This window comes from Melanaphis sacchari, unplaced genomic scaffold (genome assembly GCF_002803265.2).
Source record: "Melanaphis sacchari strain LSU unplaced genomic scaffold, SCAv2.0 Contig27_pilon_pilon, whole genome shotgun sequence".
Lineage (NCBI taxonomy): Eukaryota > Metazoa > Arthropoda > Insecta > Hemiptera > Aphididae > Melanaphis > Melanaphis sacchari.
The window spans coordinates 1,225,579-1,251,016 of NW_020271152.1; the positions used below are offsets into that span (position 1 = coordinate 1,225,579).

The window sequence follows — 25,438 nt, forward strand, 5'->3', positions numbered from 1 at the left end:
TCAACGAAGTACACAGGAAGAGCTATAATCAAAATTTAATACATAAATATATTTACTTACAAATTATGACGAATCTATCAATAATAACTAAACTATATGTGTATTATGTAGTAGCACCGAACCACCAAGAAAAACAAGTATGATACAACAGGAGATTACAAGTTGGTTTTCAATTTTTGAATTTATTTCCGAGTTGTCTATAGATAATCTATGAATTGGTGAAATTTCATAATGATAATATAATTACATTAAATTTAATTTTCAAATTATTATGATATATTCAACTAACGAAAATTCCCTTCCCATTTTACCCAGACCTATATAACTGTCTAGAATACCTAAGTACCTATATAGTTTATAAATGTTTCTAAACTATTTATACATAATAGTTATTATACATACTATAGGTATACGTATTTGTCTGGCTAAAAAAATAATAATATTAATAAAATAGATATAAGATAATATTTTTACCCTTTATCAATAATTAATTAATTGTATATAAATTTAAAAAAATTAATGTGGTATAAATTTACATCATTCATTTTTTACAAATTTTAAGTTCGAAATTAGGCCGTCATTTATTTTTAATGATTTTGCTGGTAATAATAAAATTAAATAACTATTAAATATTCAGATTATAATAATATAATAATAGCTTTTTAAAAATTTGCATAAATATATTTTCAAGTCTCATATGATTTTCTATTTAAAATCAAATGCTTATGTATAAATAGTACTGTTCTTATCGGACAGTGAGAAAAAAAAACAAATGTAAATTAATTTTTATCTTTAAAACCATAAATCATAAAAAGCTAATGAAACAATTTAAGGTAACTTTTAAAAGCTTCATCGACAAGCATGGTTTTTATTTTGACGAATAAGTATCTTCAAACTATGTAGATTTGTAATTATTACAATTTTTTTTTATGATAATTTATGAATTTAAAATTCTCTTTACGATTTATTATTTATTGTAATTATTTAACGCTTTATGTAGTTCTAATTATATTGTAAACAATTTAGGCAACTTATTTGATCGACTAAAGGAAGTATTTTGTTTTACTCTAAAAATATCATAAGCTGTAAACTATTCAATATCACCTGATAACTAATTACCTAATGCAGTACTCTTGAGTCTTGAATAATTAATCTTGAAGGATGTTCAAGATTTTTTTGAGCTTTTCTAACTTATTGCTTAATACTTGCCTATGAAATATGTTCTCAATCTCTTTTTATGATAGTTTTTGAGATTATTTTCATCAATAATATTTTATTTATATATTTTTAAAAATGATTTGCAATTCCTTTTTATACAAATCCATCGTTTGATATTTTCTGATATATATATATATATATTTTTTTTTTGGAATTAATATTTAAAACTATAAGTTACAAAAAATTTTTTTTATTTTTTCACTTAACACCACATTTATTTGAATGCGCGCATTTATATTACAATAAATATTTAAGTGACTAAATTAGTTGTTACAAGACTGTAGACACACTAACATAATCAATTTATAATCTAATAAACATAATAATATGCTTATAAGTTTTCCCAGACATCGTAAAATTTAATAAAATATGAAATAACAGATTTATACACACGGAAACCAAATATCAATTAGTTAAAAAATGATTAATAATTTTAAACGAGAACCAATTTGTTCATTTTATTTGACCCGGTAAACAATTGTGTTACCAACCTATCAGAAATTTAAAATAAATTGAAATTTCATGGTGTTGAATTTGAATTAAACATAAATTTCAAATTCTAATAATAAATACCCTAACAATACATAACTTTAACTTCACTACTAAACCTCATATCTATCTCTATCCTTTAAACACTCGTAGTATAATTGTTAAGTCCGTCGATCTATTAGTAGATTCAATGGTCTTGGTCCCTCAGTTCAAACCAGTGCAAACTTCACATTTGATAAAAAACATGATGTTAAATTAAAGTATGCAATTTTTGAAATTTGTATAATAATATCAATTATTTTATTTTTTATTTTGAACTGGAAATCACAATAACTTTAATTTTGGGTACATGGTTATAATCATTGTAAAAACAACAATAAAGTATTCAATATATTTATAGAGATTTTTAAACGTATGGTACATTGGTACAATAGATAAACAAACTAAAAAAAACTGTTAACTATAGAAAAAACATCTTTGTAAAATCAATAGATAAAAACCGGTGAAAAAAAATTATTTAAAGCTGTCTATTATTCTATAATACTGGCCGTTACCTTCCACCACTGATTCTAGAGTAGGGGAAATGTCCCCCAAATGATGCTCTTCAATAATATATACTGAAATACATAATAATTGCAATCTAACTATCCTAACTCTATTCTCTGATATAGAATATATTCTTATATTAGTTTATCATAAATTATTAAAATAATATCAGCGTATGCAGCAATTTCTCAAATTTACTAAAATGAATTAATTTAATATTATGATTTTTACATCCAATACTCAGATATTTTTTCATTAAAATATACTTTAAATGGCGTATAGTCACATAGAACATACTAATATTCCATACTCATATTGAACAAGTGTGCAGCGTAACTGAAATTATAGTAGTATCACGACCTATAATAATAAATCATTAAAATATTTTAGGTATCGTTAATTTTAAGTTAATTTTGAATAAAATTGTACTATTAGTAATCTTGCCAGTTTATTTATAATTAAGGCTAGGATTTATATAAAACAGTATATTTTTTTTTGTAACTTCTGATTATTGCTTTTATAAGTAATGTCTACGAATTACCTCATGATGAGGTAAACAATGGTAATTTTATTTTGCATATTTTGGAAAAAATGCATATTATTGCATATTTTGAATAAAATGAATATCATTGCAAATTTCGACTACAATAACGCGAAAAATGCATTTTTTATAGTATATTTCGTTGCTAGACGTTTTTATCATGCGACAGTATGTATTGGCACTGTTCAAAAATACTTATTGAAGATATACCTAACTTATATTAAGGTCTAACAGAAGACCGTCCAGTTTTGAAAATTTAAAATACCATATTATGTAATTGTTTTGTGTAATACATTTGAAAAGCGTGAATATTTAAGAACCAAATGCATATTTTATAATATTTTATTGCGTATAAATCCTAGCCCTATTTTTAAAAAATAAATACATTTCTCTATTTTTTAAATTATTTTTTAGATTTTGAGTGTAGCGAAAAATATATTAATTTTACAATTATCATTATGTTTTAATTCTGAAAAATTTTATAATAGATTATTATAATTTCGATCTTCAAAATTGAGTGTGGTTTCTAGTTTCAAATTAAATCTAGTTGGAGAGGCAAATATATGAAATGTTCGGTACAATGTTAAATATTTATTTTAAATTATTTAGAAATAATTGGGAAAAACAAAATATACAGAAAATAAGATATTACTGTTATTATACTTACTAGTAAAAATGCAAATAAAATATCGTGTTCACTGTTTAAGAAATTATGGTGTAATGGAGTCAATCATATAACATCTATCTAATGCCCATTGCTCACATAATATTATGATAGCTATAGTTAATGTTTAGCTATATAGGACATAAGTACATAACTAATAATTATTATTTTTACTATGAAGTACGAATACCGCACAGCAACATCGTACCCGACATTGCATACCCTACTGTAATACAGTAATGCTTGCACCACGCTGGTTGGTGTAGATAATACTGCAATATGCTGATATATAGTGTGATGCATATTCTGATGATACTAGACATATAAGTAATAATTATGAAAGACTTAGAATAAAAATAATATTTTAAATACTAATATAGTTTTTAAGATTTAACACATTTAATTGTGTAAATAGTTTGAAATAATTTCCTTACATTAAAGGAAAAATGGGTGATTCTGATAAAATTATAATTAAAATAAATTGGTAGTTGGTATTGTCTCAGGAGACTACTTAAAATTTAAATGGTATTAAAAAAAATTAAGTTTTTAATAATATTATGGTCCTTGTATCTATTCATAAATGTATAAAAAATCAGAGTTTGATTAAATTTATTACTAATGAAAAAAAAAAAAGAGAATGAGCATGCATGGTGAATCACTCTGTATCCTAACTATTGCTTGTAATTAGATTATAAAAATATATAGTAATATCATATACTACATACATTGTACAATTTACTGGCACTGAGATGTGAACGATATCAAACACGACACTGCTCGCAGGTCGCAGCTGATATATAGATATTACACACACGCACACACACATACACGTTTGACATAAATTTATATAAATGTATATTTAATTTTACATTCGCCGTATTGACGGTTCTCAATCATCTCAGTTACCATTCCGTCTTGGCACTTCGCGATATACACTTCGTATATCATCACAAACGGTTATGATGGTGTATAATTATTATAATATTTCATCGCTAATCTCGTTACTTAATTTTGTTGCTCGTTCAATTTAATATTTGTTTTAGGTACGTGTTGTCTAAAAATATAAGCATACTCATTTTGAGCAACGTACTAATAATTACTGTTCACTAAATATTTAGTGCTACACCATCATTGTAATTCGTAAACTAGCCACCGGGTATTTCAAAACACATTTTAGTTTTAAACTATTTGGTTTTCGCGTGCTCAGATCTCACTAGTCACTACATAGTACATAGTACATAGTACATACAATACATTTGTGTTCGACTCGTGCAATCGTACGACATCGCTGATATCTTAAACCGATAGTACTATTATCATCATCTGTAATACTGATACTGTAGGCAGTGGTTGTAATCTGTGAGTATATGATATTTATTAATACAAAATATCACGTCGCTTTTAATTTTAAATCCGGTTTGAGATTTCCAATGTTTCAATTGTACTATTGTAGTACAAATCTGATGTTCCGAAATTCATCTGTGATGACATCGATGAGCGATTGGTTGTTCCTTTCTAAGTTCAAAAATTTCTGATGGGTGGTGACTATACGACTATACCCATAATAGTAGTATGGTTATAATCTATAGAAACCATAGAAAATAGATTTACCCACACTCCACACATAACGTGTGCTGAGTTTAACTTTACCTGTTTACTGTTTAGTGTTTAATGTTTATTATTTAGTTCAAATTTAGGTAACACATTGCCAACCTTCTGTGCATTACACCAAATACTATAAGTATTATAGTATTTGATTTCACTCTTCTTTTTTTTTTTTACCTATGTATTTAGTATTCCGACACAACGTGAAACGGTTTAGTAACTGTTCAACAATGTACGTAACGTAATAAACAAAAATGAAAAACACTTTCTATTTCGTCGATCTATTATGATACATAACACAATTGTTTTAGGTCTATAATCTCAATCGTGTTAGAGAATGAATGTTGAATTTGAATTTATTAAAAATATTAACAAGGGTGATAAAAATAATAATTGTTTTCCGTGTTTTGAATAACTCGCCACACTTACCAGCTAGGTAAAATTAATTCTATAAATTATTTACCTATTGATATATTATAATCATGTATAATGTAGATATACTATATAGATTGTGAAAATGTTAGCTACATTATGTATTATATACTTAAAATGGAAATCACTATTGTTAAATCATATTGTCCTTGTTGTGTTCATAATTTTAAATGCTAATTCTATTATAATTTTATGGATTTTTACAGGTACAGCAACTAACGAAATAATGGCTAACTATGCAGATGTATGTATTCTTTATTTTTTTTAAAGAAGTATTTTACTGCATTCAATAGTCAAATTAACAGAAATATCTCTTTTATCTAGGTTGTAGAGAAAGCTAGAACAGCTTTCAACAGTAACCAAACAAAATCGTTACATCTCAGAAAACATCACCTTAGACAACTTCTCAAACTCTTAAATGAAAATTCTTCAGACTTACAATTAGCTCTAGCTACTGATTTAAGAAAGGTTTTTTAAATTACTGTTAATTGATATTATGTAGGTGTATAAAAAACTCAATTTTGAATTTTTATTTGAATAGAGCAAGCAAGAAGCAGTATTGTTTGAAATTGAATATTTAAAAAATGATATCATCAACGCTCTAGATTCAGTAGAATCCTGGATGAAAATCGAAAGGGTGTGTGCTTTATTAAAATGTACTCATTATCTATTTTTTTAAGAAATGTTTACATGTAAAATATATTTTGTTTAGCCTGATAAACCTTTGATTAATATAATGGATGATGTATTAATACATAAAGATCCATACGGAGTTGTATTGGTAATGGGAGCTTGGAATTATCCATTACAACTAACTTTGTTACCTGTGGTTGGTGCAATAGCTGCTGGAAATAGTGTTGTTATAAAACCTTCTGAAATTGCTCCAGCTACTGCTAAACTCATTGCTGAACTTGTACCAAAATACCTCAACAGAGTAAAGAACATTAATATCATACTTATTCATTTGTTTTTACATTAATTTTAATATTTTACAGGATGCTTTTCCAGTTGTTTTAGGAGGTGTAGAAGAAACAACTCAGTTACTTAAACAAAGATTTGATTATATTTTCTATACAGGATCAACATCTGTAGGAAAAATAGTCAGAGCTGCTGCAAATGAATACTTAACACCTGTCACATTGGAATTGGGTGGTAAAAGGTATTTTAATATTTTATTTATTTTATAAGAGTATATTTATAATATTTTTTTTTCTTGTAGCCCTTTATATATAGATGGTACTGTTAATATGGATATTTCTGTTAAGCGTATAATTTGGGGAAAATGCATTAATGCTGGACAAACATGTATTGCACCAGACTATATTTTATGTACTCGTCAAATTCAAAATAAATTTGTGGAGAAAGCAAAACAACTGTTAAAAGCCTGGTATACTGATGATCCAAAAAATTCTCCAGATTTTTGTAGAATTGTTTCTGAAAAACATTTTGTGTTAGTACATTTAAATTATGGTTATTAAGATATTTTTGGAAATATTAAATTGTTATTTTGTTTATAGGAGATTATTAGACTTAATGACTAACAGTGGATCAATTGCAGTTGGTGGTAGACACGATAAAAAAGATCTCTATATTGAACCAACAATATTGACTGATGTAAAACCTACAGATCCTATAATGAAAGAAGAAATTTTTGGTCCAATTTTACCAATTGTAATTGTGGATAATGCTTATGATGCTATAAATTTTATTAATAACAGGTAAATACTAAATAGTAAAAATATTATTTTAATTTGTAATTCAATATTATTAAATATCAAAATTTTAATACTGAATGATTTATAAAAAAACACATTAATTCATCAGTTCACTAGACACAAGCATTTTAGACTTGAGTCTGATCTTAAATGTCATCTAATCTAACTAAACAATTTCATATTGTAATAATATTTAGGAATAGAAAACCTATTTTTTACTTTGTTTCGTATCTACTTTTATTAAAATTTTTAATTTTAATATAACAAAATAATATGATCAACAAATATTTAATCACCATTGTTTGCAGTTGTTTAAAAAAAATGTAAAATAAGTTTATATTTTAACTATTAATTCTTCTGAATACATTCTATTGCAACTTTCTCCAAAAATTATCTGTAAAATATGATCTTTTACAAGATTAAAATGAAATCTACAATTTATTATAAATTTAAAATTGTTGTATCCAAAAAGTGATATTTCTTAGTTCAGTTAAAAAAAAATGTATTTAATTAATATTGAATAAACAAATATTATTTTTAAATTTATAGTTTTATCCTATAATTAGTGTTAAACTAAAATAAAAACAATAATCAAGTATTTAATCATTTTTTTTTTTAGAAATTATGAATTATTAAATTGGATTGCATTTAAATTTAGTTTGTATTGTATACTGATGGCAAATTACTTAATATATAAATATTTATGTTTTATCCCCCAGGAGTAAACCATTAACATTATATGTATTCTCTTCCGACCAAGAAATGCAGAATTTATTTATGAAACAAACTTCTAGTGGATCATTTTGTGTAAATGACACCGTTAGTCATTATGCCGGTAATAATCAATAACAGATATTTCAGAAAGTTTCTTTTTCTTTTTCTAATAATAATTTCTTTGTTCTTTTTGTAATATTGCTTGTGTACATAGAATTATAATATAATTCTGGCCATTGTTATCAAAATACTTACATTATAATCATTATTGAATTTATGAATTAATCATAACTATTTAATCCTACACTAAAACTTACCATTGTATACAGTACAATATAGTAATATTTTATTCGTATTGTGTGGCGTATGTTACTTCAATTACAATCAATACTATATAATCTTGACAGTTTGAGAACATCTTGTCTCAAATTAATATATTGGTTTTTGGAATAACATTTTTGAGGCTCTGATATTAACTAAATTACTTTTATGGTGTTGGTAATTAAATTTGTACAGAAATCATAGTCCATTGGCTTTATACGTATTTACTCAAAGTAAAGAAATCATTAACAACATGTTGGAAAACGTGAAAGCTGGTGGAGTTTGTGTCAATGATACTATAGTACAAGTGTCTGGTAAGTAAATTATTTTTCATGTGTGCAATAGTATGTTTTTTTGAAGTTGCTCCTAACATGTGCAAATACATATGTGTTATTAAAATATTAAAAATAATATGGATTCATAAATATTTTATGTATAAAATATTCACATTTTAATAACTACATAATTTTTGTTATTTATTTTTATTTACAAGGCAGTTGAAATTGTATTAGTTGATTTTTTCTGCTTGTTTCATATGTACTATGGTTATACTTCTTGATATTTTCAAAGCTGTACATTTATGATTCTTTATCTAAATGTGAAATTGTATAATTTATTTTATCAACTAAAATATTTTTTATTCAGCTATTGGATAGTTTTTTTAAATATAGAAATATATTTGTATTTTTATTTTAACCACTTAAATTAAACAAATATAGATAAATTTATTTATTTTTTTATCAAACTTAATATAGGTCTACATATTATAAGAAAATAAATAATTACAGTTTTGGATGTTTGATAGAAGTGAAAATTAGTCTACTTCTGTGATCTTTAATTCACTTAAAATCATTTTATTTTTACTAGATTATATACAATATTGATAATATGATTTTTCTGATTATAGAATTTATATTTAAAATTTTGAATTTATTCCTTATTTGTAGGTTTTGTATTTAGCTTTTCAATCACCATAATAAAATTTATTTTTATTTCATACATAAAAATAGTTAGGTGTTTATTGTGTTTGGGTGACATACGCTTATTATACATAATAGTCTAATACTCACATAGTTACATAAAAACTAACAAGCTTTTTTAAGTGAAAAAATAAATATGTTATTTCTTGTACAAAGCAAATATTTTAGTCCTGTTTCTTATTCCTTTGAAGTTCTACTACAACCTTTTTTATTAAAATATTTATTTTATCTATAAAATAATTGCTCATTAGAATTTTTATTATCTTATACTATACTAACCTATTCAAAAAATAATATGTTTATGATAAGATAATAAGCATTAATGTGTAAAAAATTTATTTAGTTGAAAATCTACCATTTGGAGGGGTCGGTCTTAGTGGAATGGGAGCCTACCATGGAAAGCATACTTTTGATACATTCACCCATCGGAAAAGCTGTTTGGTCAAAGATTTCAACATCATTGGAGAATCATTTTCTTCGTTAGTAACACATACTATTATTGTTTTACTTTAATGTTATTAATCCTAATAAATGTTTATAATACAGAGCAAAATATCCACCATACTCTGACAAGAAACTAAGCATGGTATCTTTCTTGATGAAGAAGAAACCAAAAATTAATTTCAAATTCCTACCATATTTGATTGTATTTGGTCTTGGGGTTGGTGCAACCTTTGCATTCAAGTATTTTAATAAGGTACATTCAAGGTCTAATTTTCGCTTTTAATCGAATCATATTATAAAGTTCATTAATCATATTTTAACATAACATACATGATTTATCACCTTTATAAAATATGTAACCAAAATAAAAAATTTAACATATTGCTCATTTAAAAAAATATACATGTTTTTATATTTTCTTAAGAACTTATACTTAGCCAAAATCTGTTGTGTTTTTTTGTTTACTGATATAACAATAGTATTTTTATATTTTCATTACTTTATATTATTTTTTTTTAACAATGAAAGTTTATTATTGGTATTGAAATAACTTTTATTTTATAATTATATTTTTTTTTTTATGTAACTGATTTACCCATTTCTTTTATTTTAAATATTTTTTTATTACTTTAGTATAACCCATTGATTATAGTCTATTCTATAGTCAATGGTATAACTCTTAGCCATACATTTTTAGTAAAAATGTCACATATATTTTAAAGACAAAATAAACAATTAGAAATGGTTATACACGATTTCAGGTTCTTTTATTGTTTAACTGTTTTGTACATTTTATATACCTAAACAAAAATTAATTTACCGAGATTTCTTAGGTAATCGAAAAAATTCCTTAAAAAATTGTAAAAATAATATAATTTTTTTCACTGTATCTGTAATTTTATTTATTAAATATTTGGACTTGTAATTTTATCCGTAATTAAAATAAATGTTAGGTAAAAATGGCCTGCAAAAAAGAAAACTATAGACGCTATATATGTATCATCGCGTAGTCTCACATATGCATTTAAGTACAAATTAAATCTACAAACATTTAAATAAATACAGTGGATTTCACTTAACCTAACCAGTTAATATGAGCATCTGTTTAATATGGGCTAAATGGTCTGGTCCCAATTCCTATGTATATTAACAAGGTTAAAATGAATCACATAATATAGGCACTTGGTTCGGTTTTTGTGGGCAACTTTTATTTCATCATAGCATTAGAATATACATAAGAAGGTAACGAGGGTAGTCCATTTAATATGTTTGAAGCATGTGCCACTTTTGTAAACCAGATCCACATTAAACAGTCAGACAACGAGCAATTACAATTTTTGCATACCTTCCATATCCAAAAAGTTTATTTAGTACCTATGTTATATTTAGTTTTATTTGTGTAGTCATTTAACATTTTTTTTAATTGTATGATTCACGTGTGCAAAATAAAAACTTTTTTTGATATCATCAATTTTTTTTTTTTTTGAACTAATTTCGGTTTTTGTGGGCAACCGCTTAATGTGGGTAAACAGAGCTGGTCCCAACGTGCCCACATTAAGCGGAATCCACTGTAATTTATTTTTATTTGAAATTTAGAAAAACTGTGAGGGCTCACATGTTTGGGGGCCTACCATGGAATTGCATATTTATACCATGGGCCAGTCCTACCCTGTTACTCACAATAATTTTTTAATTATAACATTGATGTCTGGTGAATTCATTTATTAGCATGACATTTATTAATTATTACTATTTACATATTATACTAGTTTACGTTTATAGAATCATTACAATGTCAACTATTAAGAGAAAGTCGTAGTAGATATAATAAATATGAATTCCATTAATAAAAATCCCTAGCATTAAAAATGTATTCAATTTTTATATTTATTCAATGATAATAGAAACCTAGATTTAAATGCTCTACACTCTATCAAAAAATACTCTAATAAACAACCAAATATGCCTAAAAAAATTACCAATATTTTTTTGATAGACATACGAGCAGAGAAAAGTTTTTTAAATTGTCTTTTATGTACACACAAGAAACTATAAAATTAATAATTTTAGTAAAAGTTCTGAAAATTCTTTTAAATCACTAATGCCGACTTTGGGACATATTTTCTGATGAATAATGAGGTGAAATCTATATATTGGATGTCCAGCATGCTTTTCAATAACTTAACAAAACCTATTACTGCCCCTGTCATATTGGGTGCTCCATCCTTCGTATCTAATAGGAATAATTTTTATTTAATTTATATTAAATTGACGACGACATCACACACATTTGTACTTCTTATTTTTTTTGGTATATTAGCTAATTTTAAATGTCCCTCGTGCCTTTCATTCCCTTTTGAAAAATCTGCAAAAATTAATAATCTATCAGATGACTTTTTATCAGTATGAATTCAATAAGAAATATTAGGGGTAATTTTTAAAATTCTTTTACAATATTTTTGCTTAGTTATAATTTTTGAATTATTTGAAATACTTTTTTATTATTATTAGAATCTTGAAACAAACTAGGACAGGGATCGGGAACCTACGGCTCTTTAACGTGCATCTGTGGCTTTTTTAGAAAATGCATAAATATCGAAACCCGTAAAAATACAAATTAAAATTTGATTATAATTTTCTTATTTAGATTATAATATACATTTTTTTTTCATTTTTATTCTTTACTTCTATAGTGATAATATTCTTGAATTTCTTAGCAACAATGTTTATTTCAGGTAAAAATAAAATAATATTTTATCTATATGACACAAAACAAAAAGTTGGTCAAACCTGTGTGGTTTCTGGACATTAAAGTTTCGTAACTCTTTAAAAAAAAAAAAATGGCTCCTTCCTATAAAAAGATTATCAACCCCTAAATTAGGAGCAGCTATTTAAACATGACCATTTCAAAGAATTCGCCATCAGAAAGTGGTCATAAGTGTTTAGGTATCAATCAAATGAAAAATATTAAAACTTACTTCAATGACATTATTTACATTTTTACGTATTTACATAATAAATTAGAATAGTTTTCAATTACTTTTAAGCCTTGGGAAATAACTTAACTATGAAATTTCTTTGTAGTTCGTTTCAAAATGCCGTTTGATATTAGATGTCCAAGATACAATAATTTCAAGACATAGGCAGCATCGACTTTTATCTCTATGTTTAATAAAATTATACTTACTCAATTGTCCACGATGATAAAAAATTTTGAACAATCTATAATTTTTATTATCTCATAAGTACCTAAAGTAGTATGTTTTGGTATGTTCAGAAATCTAACCCCCTGATCCCTTGACCATTTCTGAGCTCCTGACCATTTCTGATCCCTCACCACCTCATACCTATAATCGGTGTGACGTAGTCATCAGGTGGTGCTGATGGTGTGGGGGGTAGTCAGGTGGCGGGGTAAATGTGCGTCACACCGATCATGAGGATGAGGGGGAGATCAAACCCTAGGTGGCGGGGTAAATGTACGTTATACCGATCATGGGGATGAGGGGGGTGAGGGATCAGAAATGGTCAGGGGATCTGGGGGGTTAAGTTTCTGAACATACCAAAACATACTACTACCTAACATTTTGAATAAAAATAAATATTAATAATGTAAAACTCACACACAGTCCCATCCATCCAATACGCAAACGAGAACTGATTAATTAATTAATTACCTCTTCTCCAAACTTTATGACACAGTGTCATAGTATAAAATATAAATAATAATAATAATAATACATCGTTGTGAAATATTCAAATATATTAATGCATGGGTATACGTGAAATATATTAATAATTTAGTTTTGCTGATAATATATAATAATATATGTAACTTAAAATCTTTAAATATATATGAAAACATGAAATTCTTTAGGGTGCCATCGAAAATTTACCCCTTGCCACTTATTTGCCAACCTAATTAAACTTAGCAATTGCGTGTCTATGCTTTTCCTAATTTTTATTCCGTTAATATTTTTCTCTACTACCTAGGTAAAAATATATTCTTCATACTATAGAGTAAATGGAAAGATAATAGTGATAATCGAGACTGAAATATTAGTACTAAAATAATAAAAACAACATAAACGTTATAATAAGGTGTTTAAATTTAAAGAAATAAAAGACTAGCGCTGGTCTTTGAGCATTTAATTGCCCGTAAAAAAGGCTACCTGTATGTTTTTATTTTGTTCAATCCTTAATTAATATTTGATTTAAAGATGTTTAAGACTTAAAAAAATTATATAAAATATTTAAGTTTTAATTTTTATGTTATTTTTACTCAGTAGTTATATTTTGCACATTTTATCACACTCATAGGTATAGCGTTTAATTTACATAAAAGTTTTTCATTCATCTATTTTTTTAAATTTTTATGAAAAATATAATATAACAATACAATGAAACCTGTGTAATATGAAAATGGCTGGGATCGGATATTTTTTCTATTTACACAAAAGTAAAAAAAAAAATTAAAAAATTATTACATGTATTTTATACTTAGGTACATGTTACGTAAATATTTAATATTACATTTTACCTTCTTTCTATTATACGTAATTACAAGTACACACATTTCCAAAATTCTTCCAATGTTTTTGTTAAATAACTTGCTACTTTTTTTCTACTAAATTTTTCAAATTGAGAATTAATTTTGATGAAAATTAATTTCTATTAGTTTGATATCTTTTATCCAATGCGAACATTTCTAATCGTTTTATTTTATTAAAAGAATTTCTATACGTTTTAATATTATCGATTTTCAGTGGTACTTTATCGGTTTTGTCATCGGAACTGGATTGTACAACATTTTTTGAAAAATAATTTATTTTATTATCTTTAGTTGTAGTAATACATAAATAAAACCTAGTAAATTTAAAGGTTGACATTAGTTTAGCAATTTGGCATGTGCTTTAGCTCTAACAAACCACTTACAAGTCAAATCATTAATTTCTTCGTTTGCGTTGGGTTTTGGTTTTTTTTTCATTCCTCCAATTCTAAAACAAAAAATGTACATACATATCTAGAATTTTAAATTTTATATTCATTTTTATAGATAGGCAAGCTTATTACTTTTCATTTATTGGTGATTCTTTTATTTAATTTTTTTCGCTTTAATACATTATAGATACACTTGACATTTCCACAATTGAAAAGTTTACAAATTTGTTTTAATATTAATTTATCTTTTTTATTTGACTCAATTATTTGAACTTTTTCATTTAGAGTTAAATATTACTTTTTGGACGTCATACTGATTATACATTTACAAGCAGCAGTCTTAACACTTAAATATGTCTTCTTAACCATAAAATACATTTATTGCAACGACTTATTCTGTATAATTTGTACCATTGTACATATTTCCATGACATGCAGGTGCATGACAAAATATTGTTTCCATTTCCATATTAAACAGGTTCCATTTTTTATTCAAAGAACAATGTATTTAAAAATACATAAAGCTCGTCGGGTTCATACAATTATTCCATAAGTTAGGTTTTTACGTTATTCAGATTCCATATTATATCTACAAGTTTTACTGTATAAAAGAAATTTAATTATTTATAAATAAATATTTTTAGTCTTATTTTCTCTTAAATTTCGTCAATTTTTTAAATCTTATTTCATCAATAACATTGTGTGCATTGCTAGCACTCGACCCACTGCATTGCATCGTCTACCCAAGTTATTATTTCATTTTTATTTAGTGTTCCTTGTGACTTTTTTTTCTCAGCTTTTATGGGTTGTAGCGTGATGTTAAATATTCTATATCTTTCTCAAGAATTTGATTATCAAACGCAATAAGAATTTTTCAAAACAGACTGGTAGTTTCAGATATTAGTGGGTTCAAACAAATAAACTTTTCAGATTTATTATATTAAATAGACAATAATAAATATAAAAATAGTTATATAAATATAACTATTCTTTTTTTTTACTGACTAAATAGTACATAATTTTAACCTCTTTAAATATCTTGATTTCTATTAAGTACTCTTTCCCTAAATTAAGACCATTTTATATTATTGTATATATTATTGTAAAGCATTTTGGGTTATTACAGGAATTATTTACTTAATTAGCTGTGCTTCCAAATTTTATAGTTTGTTTTATTCTATATCAGAATTATCAAAAAAAAAAAAAAAAAATTGAACTAAATATTGACTGAATTTTGAGCTTGTTAAAAATAACTCAGTTTTATATCATTCCCATATCCTTAATATAGAATACCTAATAATATTTCCTTATTCACAATAAATTAAAACATTATTACAATAATAAGTTATTTTATTCATTCTTATATATATATATAGATTTTTTCATTAATTTGAACTCTATCAAATGATTGGTGTTTGGATATCCATAACTTTCTTTCTAATGTTTTTATATCTTTCTTCTTCAAATATTTATTCATCATTTTCCTATTAAGTACTTCAACATTTTTATTATTTAAATTATTTATAAAAGATGTTTATAACTTAACCAATTTTAACTAATATATATATATATATATATATATACTTATGCGATGATATAAACTAATTATTAATTATTATTTCACACAAGTGAAGTTCAAATTAATTTAATAATACTCTAAAATAAAAGTAAATTATAATTAAAAATTTGTTTATACTTTACATAGTTAATTATGTATTATATTTCTTATTTAATAAAGAAAATTTATTATATTTTTTCAGATTATTGATGAAGAAACTGACTAAAATTAAAATTGGTCAATTATAAATAATAATATAATTTAATCATGAATTATGATGGATAAATTTATATTCTTATCACAAAATCATAAAAATATATTTTGTTATTTTTTTTTTTATTATATTAAAAATAATCAAAATGTACAAGTTTACTAGCTGCCATGAAGACAATTATTTTATAATCAAAATGTATTTCTTTATGAAAATGTTAACTAAAATTCATATCAAATTATTAGTTTCAAAATTAACTTAATAAGCATATTAAATTTGTATTTTATACTGTATGTTAACTGTCAATAATTTAAGAAAAAAATATATTGTAATTTACCAGTAACAACTAAGCGGATATACTAATATTTCGTATATATATTTTTAACAGAAGGTGGAGTACTTGGAATAAGATTTTAGTTTATATATTTTTAAAATTTTTAAAATTGTTTCTTATGTTAAATTTTTTTATTATTATTATTTTTTTTTTTATTAAGTCCTTAAAATTGTTAGTTATATATACTCAAACATTTAGTTTTTACTATATTTATTTTACAATAAATAAACACAATATAAAATCAACACTAATAGATAAAAAAAGTTATTAATACTTATTAGTGTTCACCTTTTTAATCTTTATACACAAATATATTATGTACAACACAAATTTAGATTTGAAGTGTTTTATAAACAAAATTATTTTAGTATTTATGTATCATATTGAAATTAAAATAATAAACATAATATGCACCTCAATAAACCATATTTTAATTTTTAAGGAAGTTCATATTTTATTTTGTTTTCTTCTATAAACAATGTAGTCCTTAATAAATTTACAAAATTATAAAATAATTGATAATTCAATACTTAAATGGAACAATATTATAGTTCTGTATGGAGATAATCAGAATGAAAATCATTTGGTTCATCTTTATGAATAAATATGCCTTCTTTTACACGCCAATGAGTCGAAAATGGTCCTGGATTTTTTACAGCAGCAATTTCTTTTTGTCCATTAATTGGTCGACCGTATGATAAACTTGAAGCCATTAAGTATCTAAAAAAAAAAAAAATTAATAAATGAATAAAATAAACAAATTGGTATGATTCTGATTGTGCAAAGTCATATGTTAAATTTTAATAAAAATGTTCAGTAGTATTTATTTGCTGATCTAAGTTATATGGGATGAAAAATTTGTAAAACTAGGTACCTATGTGTTATAATTTAATTAAATATAAATTTTGGAATCCAATCACAAAATGTATGTTGTTTTTGCCAACTCTAATAAAACAGAATATAATTAAGTTTATAATAAATTTGATATGATGTTAATATGGATTAATATAGGTATTAAAAATTAACCAAAACAAGAAGTAAAAAATTAAAATTAAACAAGTACCAAATAAACAAAAATATTAAAACTTTATAGCTCTTATGCAGGTATAAAATTAATGGAGTTTAAAAATTCAAAGAAAAATGTTGAAATTAAAACAAAATTCTAAGCAGTATCCAAAGAGGTCCATAAGTTCTGGATTCAGGACCCTACCAAAATATCATATATTTACTACATGATATTTTAGACACTCCAGAAAATAATATGTACAGTTTAATTGTAATAATCTTATAAAAGCTATAACATTAATATGATTTTTGCAACCAGAAGTGTAAATTGGTCTATCCAAATGTAGTACTTTCATTGACACATTTTGAATGTCTTGTAATAAATACTTTTACAGATACAAATACGTTAAATACCAATAGTATAAAGTACAAAATAACAAGTCTCAGCGCATGTGCAGTATTAATAATGGTCGAGTCTCTATACACATGCTAAAAGTATTATCTATAAATTTAAAATTTTATTGAACTTACGATCCTGTATCTACATGTTTTAATCGAATATCATCATCTCTCTCCCAATAGTCTCCATTGCAATCGGCATACCAATGATCACCAGTATCTCCTACTCCGTCATTACCATACGCAGACATTTCTTGATTGCCAGATAGAGGAGAACTGAATAGATGTGAATGAAGGTTCTTTTTTGTAGTTAAATGTGTAAATCTAATTATACTTCCACATTTAATTGGCTCGCTAAAATTTTAAATACAATTAACATTTATAAATAATAACCATGATTAATAATAGTGTTACCCTCTTTTACAATGTTTTCCTGTTTGTGCTTTAATTTCCCAAAGTGAATTAATATCTTCAGACAAATCAGTGCCAGTTACAGACTGCTGACCACTGCCTGCACCATATTTAACATCGTGTGAATGCAACCTTACTTTAAGATCGATATTGTACAATTTTGTGACAGTTCCACAGGTCACATACTCCACATTTTTACCTGTTTGTTAGATATATTAAAAAAATATTAATTATGGACATTTATGTTGATTGTTACTTACTTTCTACCCATTGAATGAGTATTAATGTTGCGCAGCATAATAAATATGTTTTGCTAAAAGATATGTCCAACATATCCCTAATTTGTATAACACAATTAAAAAAAATATATATTATATACCTCTATATGAAATACATAAATTCAGGAAATACAATTAACTCTTTAAATATTGTACAATTCCGAAACCAAAATGGCATAAGCATAATCAAGTATCAACAAATTCGAATTAAACACATCATTCAATATATTTTTTTATCTGATACTGCAGTGAATAATGAATAGTGATATAAGTCGGATACCGGTTAGGGAGTTATGATGACAACAGCGCTGAACCCAAGTCATAATAGATGAAATAAAAAAATGGACGAACTCCGTATCCATATCTATAAACAGTAACCTAACCACGAAAATATTGTGTAATCGAACCACTTACCTGATATAGATAATCTATTATCAAGTTTATTGTGATAACTGATAATAAGTATTCTATGTAATCCATATTTGATATTTCCATAACCCATGTGCTTCTACAACTACATAGTACATAATATTATTTGTACCTATAAAAAGTTTTAAAAACTAAAACCATAATTTATTTAAACTTTTGAATAATAAGTTGAACACCCAACATACAAGTCTGAATAACAAAACATTTTAGTAATGTTTAAAGTGTCTCTATAATATTTGAAACAAGTTGATTGATTTTTAGTTATTATTATTATTCTATTTTATTGTTGACAGTGCCAAGTGATTTCATTCAATTATTAACTTAATATTTATTTTATATTTTTTATTAACGTTTGTTATATTGGATTATTTAATGTGAAGTGTCCCGAACTTATCTTATGCAGAGATTAAATATTATTTTCCTATTGTCACTGTCACCCACATTAATATGGAGTTGACTATTAATGCGAGTAGTTTCACTGATTACTTGCACATCCATAAAAAATCAAATAGAAACCGTGGTACAATCATGAAACGTCTGAGAGCTAAAAGCAAAAATACATTTTTAGGATTCAATGAATGGTTTGAAAAAGAACATGATTATTGTTTACCAATCAAAAAAAGAAGTGAAGTAAGTTTAAAATATAAATACTGTTAAGTAAAAAAACAAAAAAAATTTTTTTTTTAAAGTATGATCATAAGTGTAATACTAACGAATTGGATGATGAAGATTTTGATGCAATTAATAAATCATTAAAATCAGATTTTATATCATCAGATATTTCAAAAACAACAAATCTAGAGAAAATAAATGTAAATGACGAGTTAACTAGTTGTAGCTTATATGCTATTGATGTAACAACAGAGTGAGTATTATTTACAAAATAAATCATATGAATAACAATATTTTATTAATTTATTTTTTATTAGATTATTAAAAGATGCATTATTAGAAAATCAAAAAAATCAAATAAATTATACACAATCAATAAGTGTCACAAAAGATAGTATTACTTCAAGGTAATTTATATCATTATAATACTAATTAATGTTTAAACGTTTATTTTAATGATTTACTAATGCTTCATTAGAAGATACTTAAAGTTAAAATAACAGGATTATTATTCTGAGCAATTATAACTTGGGAAAAAGTAGCAAATCAACAGTTTATGGAGATATTTAAAAAAAAATTGGACCAAATTTCTAGAGAAACATTGGATTTAGTTTTTGTTTTTAAAATAAAGTCTTACTTTGAAAATTTTTGTTTTTTTTTTAGTTCGTATCATATTGAATATCAATATGTTATGATTGTATTAATGATTTTTTTATTTTAAATAAGATAAAATAAAACATTTTACAATCAAGTGATAATAAAAGAAAAATTGTGTGTTTCAAGGGAATGTACGCCACCAAAATTATTTTCACCTATGGAGATCGACAGTGACATGATAAAATTGTTTCCAACTTTAGATTATTCTACAGAACATAATTTAAACGAGTAATAATTAATTTATTTTTAATTATTTACAAATTACTTATTGTTTCTTTATTTAATTCTTCTAGAAAACAAGAACACAACAAATATAAAGAAATTAAAATTGCTAAAAACACAGAAGAAACTAAAAATGAGAAGCTAGTTTTGGTTAATAAATCGGTTACTGACACTGTTTCTCAGTCTTTACGTACAGAAAATATTGAAGGAAGTAATTGTAAAGTTGAATTTAAACTACCTAATAATTTACAGAAATTATCAGCTGGCAATTCAGCTAATGTGATAAACCATCAACTAGCATCAGACCAATATATAAATATATTTAATCGATATCAGGTATTCCATGCAATAATCATTTTTAATTATTGTGTTGAGATTTTATAATTATTTTTAAAATATTGATGTAGGGCAAGTCAGGAGAAAAATTTATTGAACAGGTTGAAAATCCAGGTCCTTTATTATTAAGAGATCTTCTTTGTGGTTCAAAACCCAAAACTATCATTAGTCCTTACACTCAAAGGTAATTCTTATTAAATTTTACAACTATTACTTGAAAAAATTATACTTTTTTTTCAATGTTAAATTGACCAATTATAATATTTTAAACATTTATTTATAACTTGGTTTAAAATTATAATATTAAAAAACTTTTAAGCTTATTAATAAGTCAATATTAGTGATGGGCACTATTGAATATCTATTTGAATATTTTTAACATAACTGTTTAGTAGCTTGTTAATAAAAACTATCAAATAGTTGAATAGACTATTTGGATTGTTTGGTAGACTATTCAAATCGCATTATAGAATAGTTTGTTGGACTATTTGAATCACACTATCAAATAGTTATATTTTTTCAAACTATTTGAATATTTCAATTTTTAAGAAGACCATTAGTGCATATATGGAGGTGCTAGATGGTGCTTATCACCCCCGCTTATTTTGAACTAAAAATATTGTTTAAAGTGTAATTTTGCATTTATAAAAATGAGTTTATTAAGTTTGAATTGATAATTTGCTAATACCACGGACTTACATACTTTATATATATATATATGTATAAAGTGTTGGATATTTGTAGTATGTTTTCTATTTAGTATTTATATCGCATTTGGATTTTGGAAACATCGTTAACTATTGGCTCATCAATATTTAATTTATAATTTTTTTTTTACAATTCAGTTTTTTATAATTAAATGTTAAGTAGATATATCCCACAACATGATTTGGTCAATAAAATAGGTCTTAGTATTGATGTTTTTCTACATTTTAAGAACTCCATGAAAAAAGTTTAAAATCATAGACATTGGTATTAAAAAATTGTCCTAGTAAAAAGAATTTGCTATAAGTTCTTTTATGTGCATGTATAATCCGAAAGTATGTCCAAACCTCTGTAAATTAATTCAAGTTGCAATACCTATATAATTTTATTTTATATTATTTAATTACTATATTATTATACTATTTGTTATTACTTATGATAAATAATAAATACAGATTTAAAAAAAAAAAAAATTATGATTTGATTATTCATTTTGAAATTGCGTATTTCCTTTTTATGTTTAAATTTTAAACTTAAAACAAAAAAGTATAACTTAATAAATTAGTTTAATTTTACTAATAATAAACTGAATAAACACACTATATAGCAGGGGTGGCTACAACGAGGCTCGCGAGCTGCATGCAGCTCTTGAACTAAATTTAGACCAAAATTAATAAATATAAAATTTGTTTGAATCGTTAGAAATGTTAGATAGCATTTTTATTGCCATTGATTTGTTATCATTACAGTCGTTATTAGGTATAGATTGGCACGGCGACGGTGCTTTTAGTATATGTAGCCAAAAATGTGTCTTAATTTCATAAACATCGCTTTATAAATTTGCGGCTCCCAAAGTTAAGGTTAGTTGCCACCCCTGCTATATAGTATATAATATTAGCCATTAGATACATTGATTATCGAATATGATAACAATTAACAAATTAATAACTTATAACTATTTATTAATAGTTTTTATATTTAAAAATTAAACTATTCGATTAGTTATGGAATGATTATCAAATAGTTCGATAGTTCCCATCACTAGTCAATATCAATTTAGTATTAAAATTTAAAACTAACAAAATTAAATGTAAAAAACTCATCGTACATTTGTATTTTTACTTACTTTATTAGTAAGTAATAAAGATAAAAATGCTGGTGTAGTGTTTTCTTAAGAAATACAGTATTAATAATATTAAACATATTTTGTTTTATGCTGGAGAGGGTAATAAAATTATTATTCATTTTTTATAGGCATTTAAAACCATATATATTCAGAGATTTGCAGATTAAACCACTGTGGTTACAAATGTTGAATGAATTAAAAGAGCATTTTAGAAAAAAAAAAGGATTGCCTAAAACTACAGAAATTCAATCAATTGACTATAGTTATGTTCGTGCTAGACACATAAATTCAGTAAATGCACTGGCGAGACAATTTTTCTGGCCTGGAATTGATTGTAAACAATTATATTGATTTAATGACAAATAATTTGTATTTTATAATTTAAAAAAAAAAATTTTTACTATTTAGTAACTGAAAGTCTATTGTACCCAGACTTCAGTGTCATTGCATTATACAAAAACTTGGTAATTGGTTTTGGTTTCATGGTCCCAGATATAAGTACAAATGAAAATTATATAACATTTTTGTTCACTCGTCCTCATTGGAATAACTGTGGTATTGCTAAATTTATGGTATACCATTTAATTCAGGTATTATAATAAAAATTTATTAACAAAATATAATTGCATATATTTAAATTTATATATTTTTTTTTAGACTTGCATGACTAGAGATATAACATTACATGTCTCCGTAAATAATCCAGCCATGATACTATATCAAAAGTTTGGATTCAAAATTGAAGAATTTGTTCAAAATTTTTATGAAAATTATATTCCTGCAGATTCAGAAATGTCTAAGCATGCTTTTTTTATACGTCTACGTAGTACTTTAAAATCAAATTAAACTAATTCACAATGCTAAAAAAAATTTTTAACTGATTCTCAGTTAAGTTTTGTTAACTTTCGTGAAAGTATTTTTTATACAGTATGTAATTGATATTTTTATACTATACACTATGAGTATTTCATCTTTTTTAAGTTATCTAAATTTTTTTGAATTCTATATTACTGTACTTGATTAATAATAAAAAATACAGTAAAAAATTCATACTAAAAAACACTAATTATATAAAATTTATAATTTTGCATAGTATAATTTGATTATTTCCTTTACTCCAGTTTCAATAACACATGATTTTGAAGTGAAAATCAAAACTTGAAATATTTGTGTTTGTAATAATGTGAAAAATAAAAAAAAGGAGAATAATTAGGGTAATGATATATTAAATATAATTACTGGAAGCCAAAACAGTACCTTAAGGATAGCTAGATCTAAAGTAGGAAGATGTAAATCTGGAAAATACTTCGTACATTTAAATGCTAGAAAATATAATCATTTACGACATACCAATATTAAATTTACATTATTATCTTCAGAGAGCTTTCAAGATCATGTAGTAGAGAATTTTATCAAGTACATAGTGCACTATAATATCAATTTAATATATAAACTATAATAATAATAAAAAGTAAGGTGGCACAAATAAAAAACAAACAACTCTCTAAACACTTAAGTCTAATTAAAACAATAGTTTAGCTCTTTGAAAAGTCAAGTCTAGTTATGCTTGCAGAATCCAATGTTTAAAAGTGTTATACGAATGATTTTCTTATATTATAAATAATAACTTATATTATGCTGCTATACTATTTCGATTTTTGAGTTTTAATTGATTTCTTATCACCCGTTTAATAATCACCACTCACCGACTTACGGCTAAGATTTTTCAATTTTTGGAAATCCCTAGTGTACCTACGCGCAGTCACACATCAGTAAGTCACTATATTTTGAAATTTAACATTTTTAAACTTTTATGTGACTATGAAAGTCCCTAAAAGCGAAACAAAAATTCACCAGTACCAAAAACTTGATTTTAATTTTGAAAACATACTTGAATTCCTTATTTTCTTTTCTAGGTTACGTAGGGAATGGATTTTTATTTGTTGTATTATTTAATACATAGGTACTTTTTATTAATAAACTACAGAATTTATTTTATTTCCAAAATTCAGTTTTACTTTAGTGTAGGTAACTTAAGAAGATAAATTTCCTATGAAACACACAAACAAGGATCAAACAAATTCAAATATTTAAAAAAAAAAATTAAAATTTAACTTCTGGAAATATAATTATTTTTTGGTCTAAAATCTAAATGCATGATAAAGTGACCTACTTTTAATAACCCTAAAATTTCAACAACATGGATTATTAGTCTACCTTTAGCTAAAATATATGTTTATAGATAAAATAAAAGGGAGAGGATTTACATTATTTGTAATAGGTATTTTACTTACCTAAGTAAATATTGTTGAAAAATATATAAATTGCTTGAATATTTCTTCATTCTTGCTTCAGTGTGGTTTCAATTTAGAGCACTCGGTCATTAAATGGTAATGTTTTATGGGGTTGATTGCCAAGTTTTCCGTGCATGTATATTATTACCTATATATTTTATGCCTTTACATTTATTAATATTTCTTTCAAAATTCCATACTTATTGACAGTAATTGAAAATGTTTATCTATAACACTGGCTTGGTAGCTTTGGT

The 25,438-nt window shown here is 24.7% G+C and overlaps 3 protein-coding genes across 11 annotated transcripts in view; 2 read left to right on the plus strand and 1 right to left on the minus strand.

Annotated features, from left to right (window-relative positions):
- The window catches only part of LOC112595551 (aldehyde dehydrogenase, dimeric NADP-preferring), a 28,987-nt gene extending 12,580 nt beyond the window's left edge, over positions 1-16,407 (plus strand). For 3 of the 9 annotated variants that reach the window (XM_025340803.1, XM_025340804.1, XM_025340809.1), the window contains 10 exons: positions 5,702-5,739; positions 5,820-5,963; positions 6,037-6,132; positions 6,208-6,429; positions 6,491-6,654; positions 6,715-6,945; positions 7,013-7,213; positions 8,441-8,559; positions 9,569-9,704; positions 9,772-10,030. In XM_025340803.1, coding sequence (XP_025196588.1) covers positions 5,702-5,739; positions 5,820-5,963; positions 6,037-6,132; positions 6,208-6,429; positions 6,491-6,654; positions 6,715-6,945; positions 7,013-7,213; positions 8,441-8,559; positions 9,569-9,704; positions 9,772-9,952 — 1,532 coding nt within the window. In that variant the 3' untranslated portion in view covers positions 9,953-10,030. Of the gene's footprint in view, positions 1-4,348; positions 4,818-4,838; positions 5,296-5,350; positions 5,500-5,701; positions 5,740-5,819; positions 5,964-6,036; positions 6,133-6,207; positions 6,430-6,490; positions 6,655-6,714; positions 6,946-7,012; positions 7,214-7,929; positions 8,046-8,440; positions 8,560-9,568; positions 9,705-9,771; positions 10,031-16,367 lie in introns of those variants that run through there. The other 6 variants (XM_025340810.1, XM_025340806.1, XM_025340811.1 and 3 more) reach the window with 6 other exon arrangements.
- A 782-nt stretch (positions 16,408-17,189) lies between these two features.
- Positions 17,190-19,076, minus strand: LOC112595455 (stromal cell-derived factor 2). Its single transcript, XM_025340682.1, has 4 exons — positions 18,786-19,076; positions 18,529-18,724; positions 18,247-18,468; positions 17,190-17,430 (listed from the first exon to the last, which is right to left on the minus strand). The coding sequence occupies exons 1-4, from the start codon at positions 18,856-18,858 to the stop codon at positions 17,256-17,258; spliced, it is 666 nt and encodes a 221-aa protein (XP_025196467.1). The 5' UTR covers positions 18,859-19,076; the 3' UTR covers positions 17,190-17,255.
- Positions 19,077-19,531: 455 nt separating this feature from the next.
- LOC112595425 lies at positions 19,532-23,856 on the plus strand. Its single transcript, XM_025340626.1, has 9 exons — positions 19,532-19,862; positions 19,922-20,097; positions 20,162-20,251; positions 20,628-20,729; positions 20,795-21,059; positions 21,131-21,243; positions 23,019-23,224; positions 23,299-23,480; positions 23,548-23,856. Exons 1-9 carry the CDS (start codon positions 19,680-19,682, stop codon positions 23,734-23,736), a joined length of 1,506 nt encoding a protein of 501 aa, XP_025196411.1. The 5' UTR covers positions 19,532-19,679; the 3' UTR covers positions 23,737-23,856.
- The last annotated feature ends 1,582 nt before the right edge of the window (positions 23,857-25,438 follow it).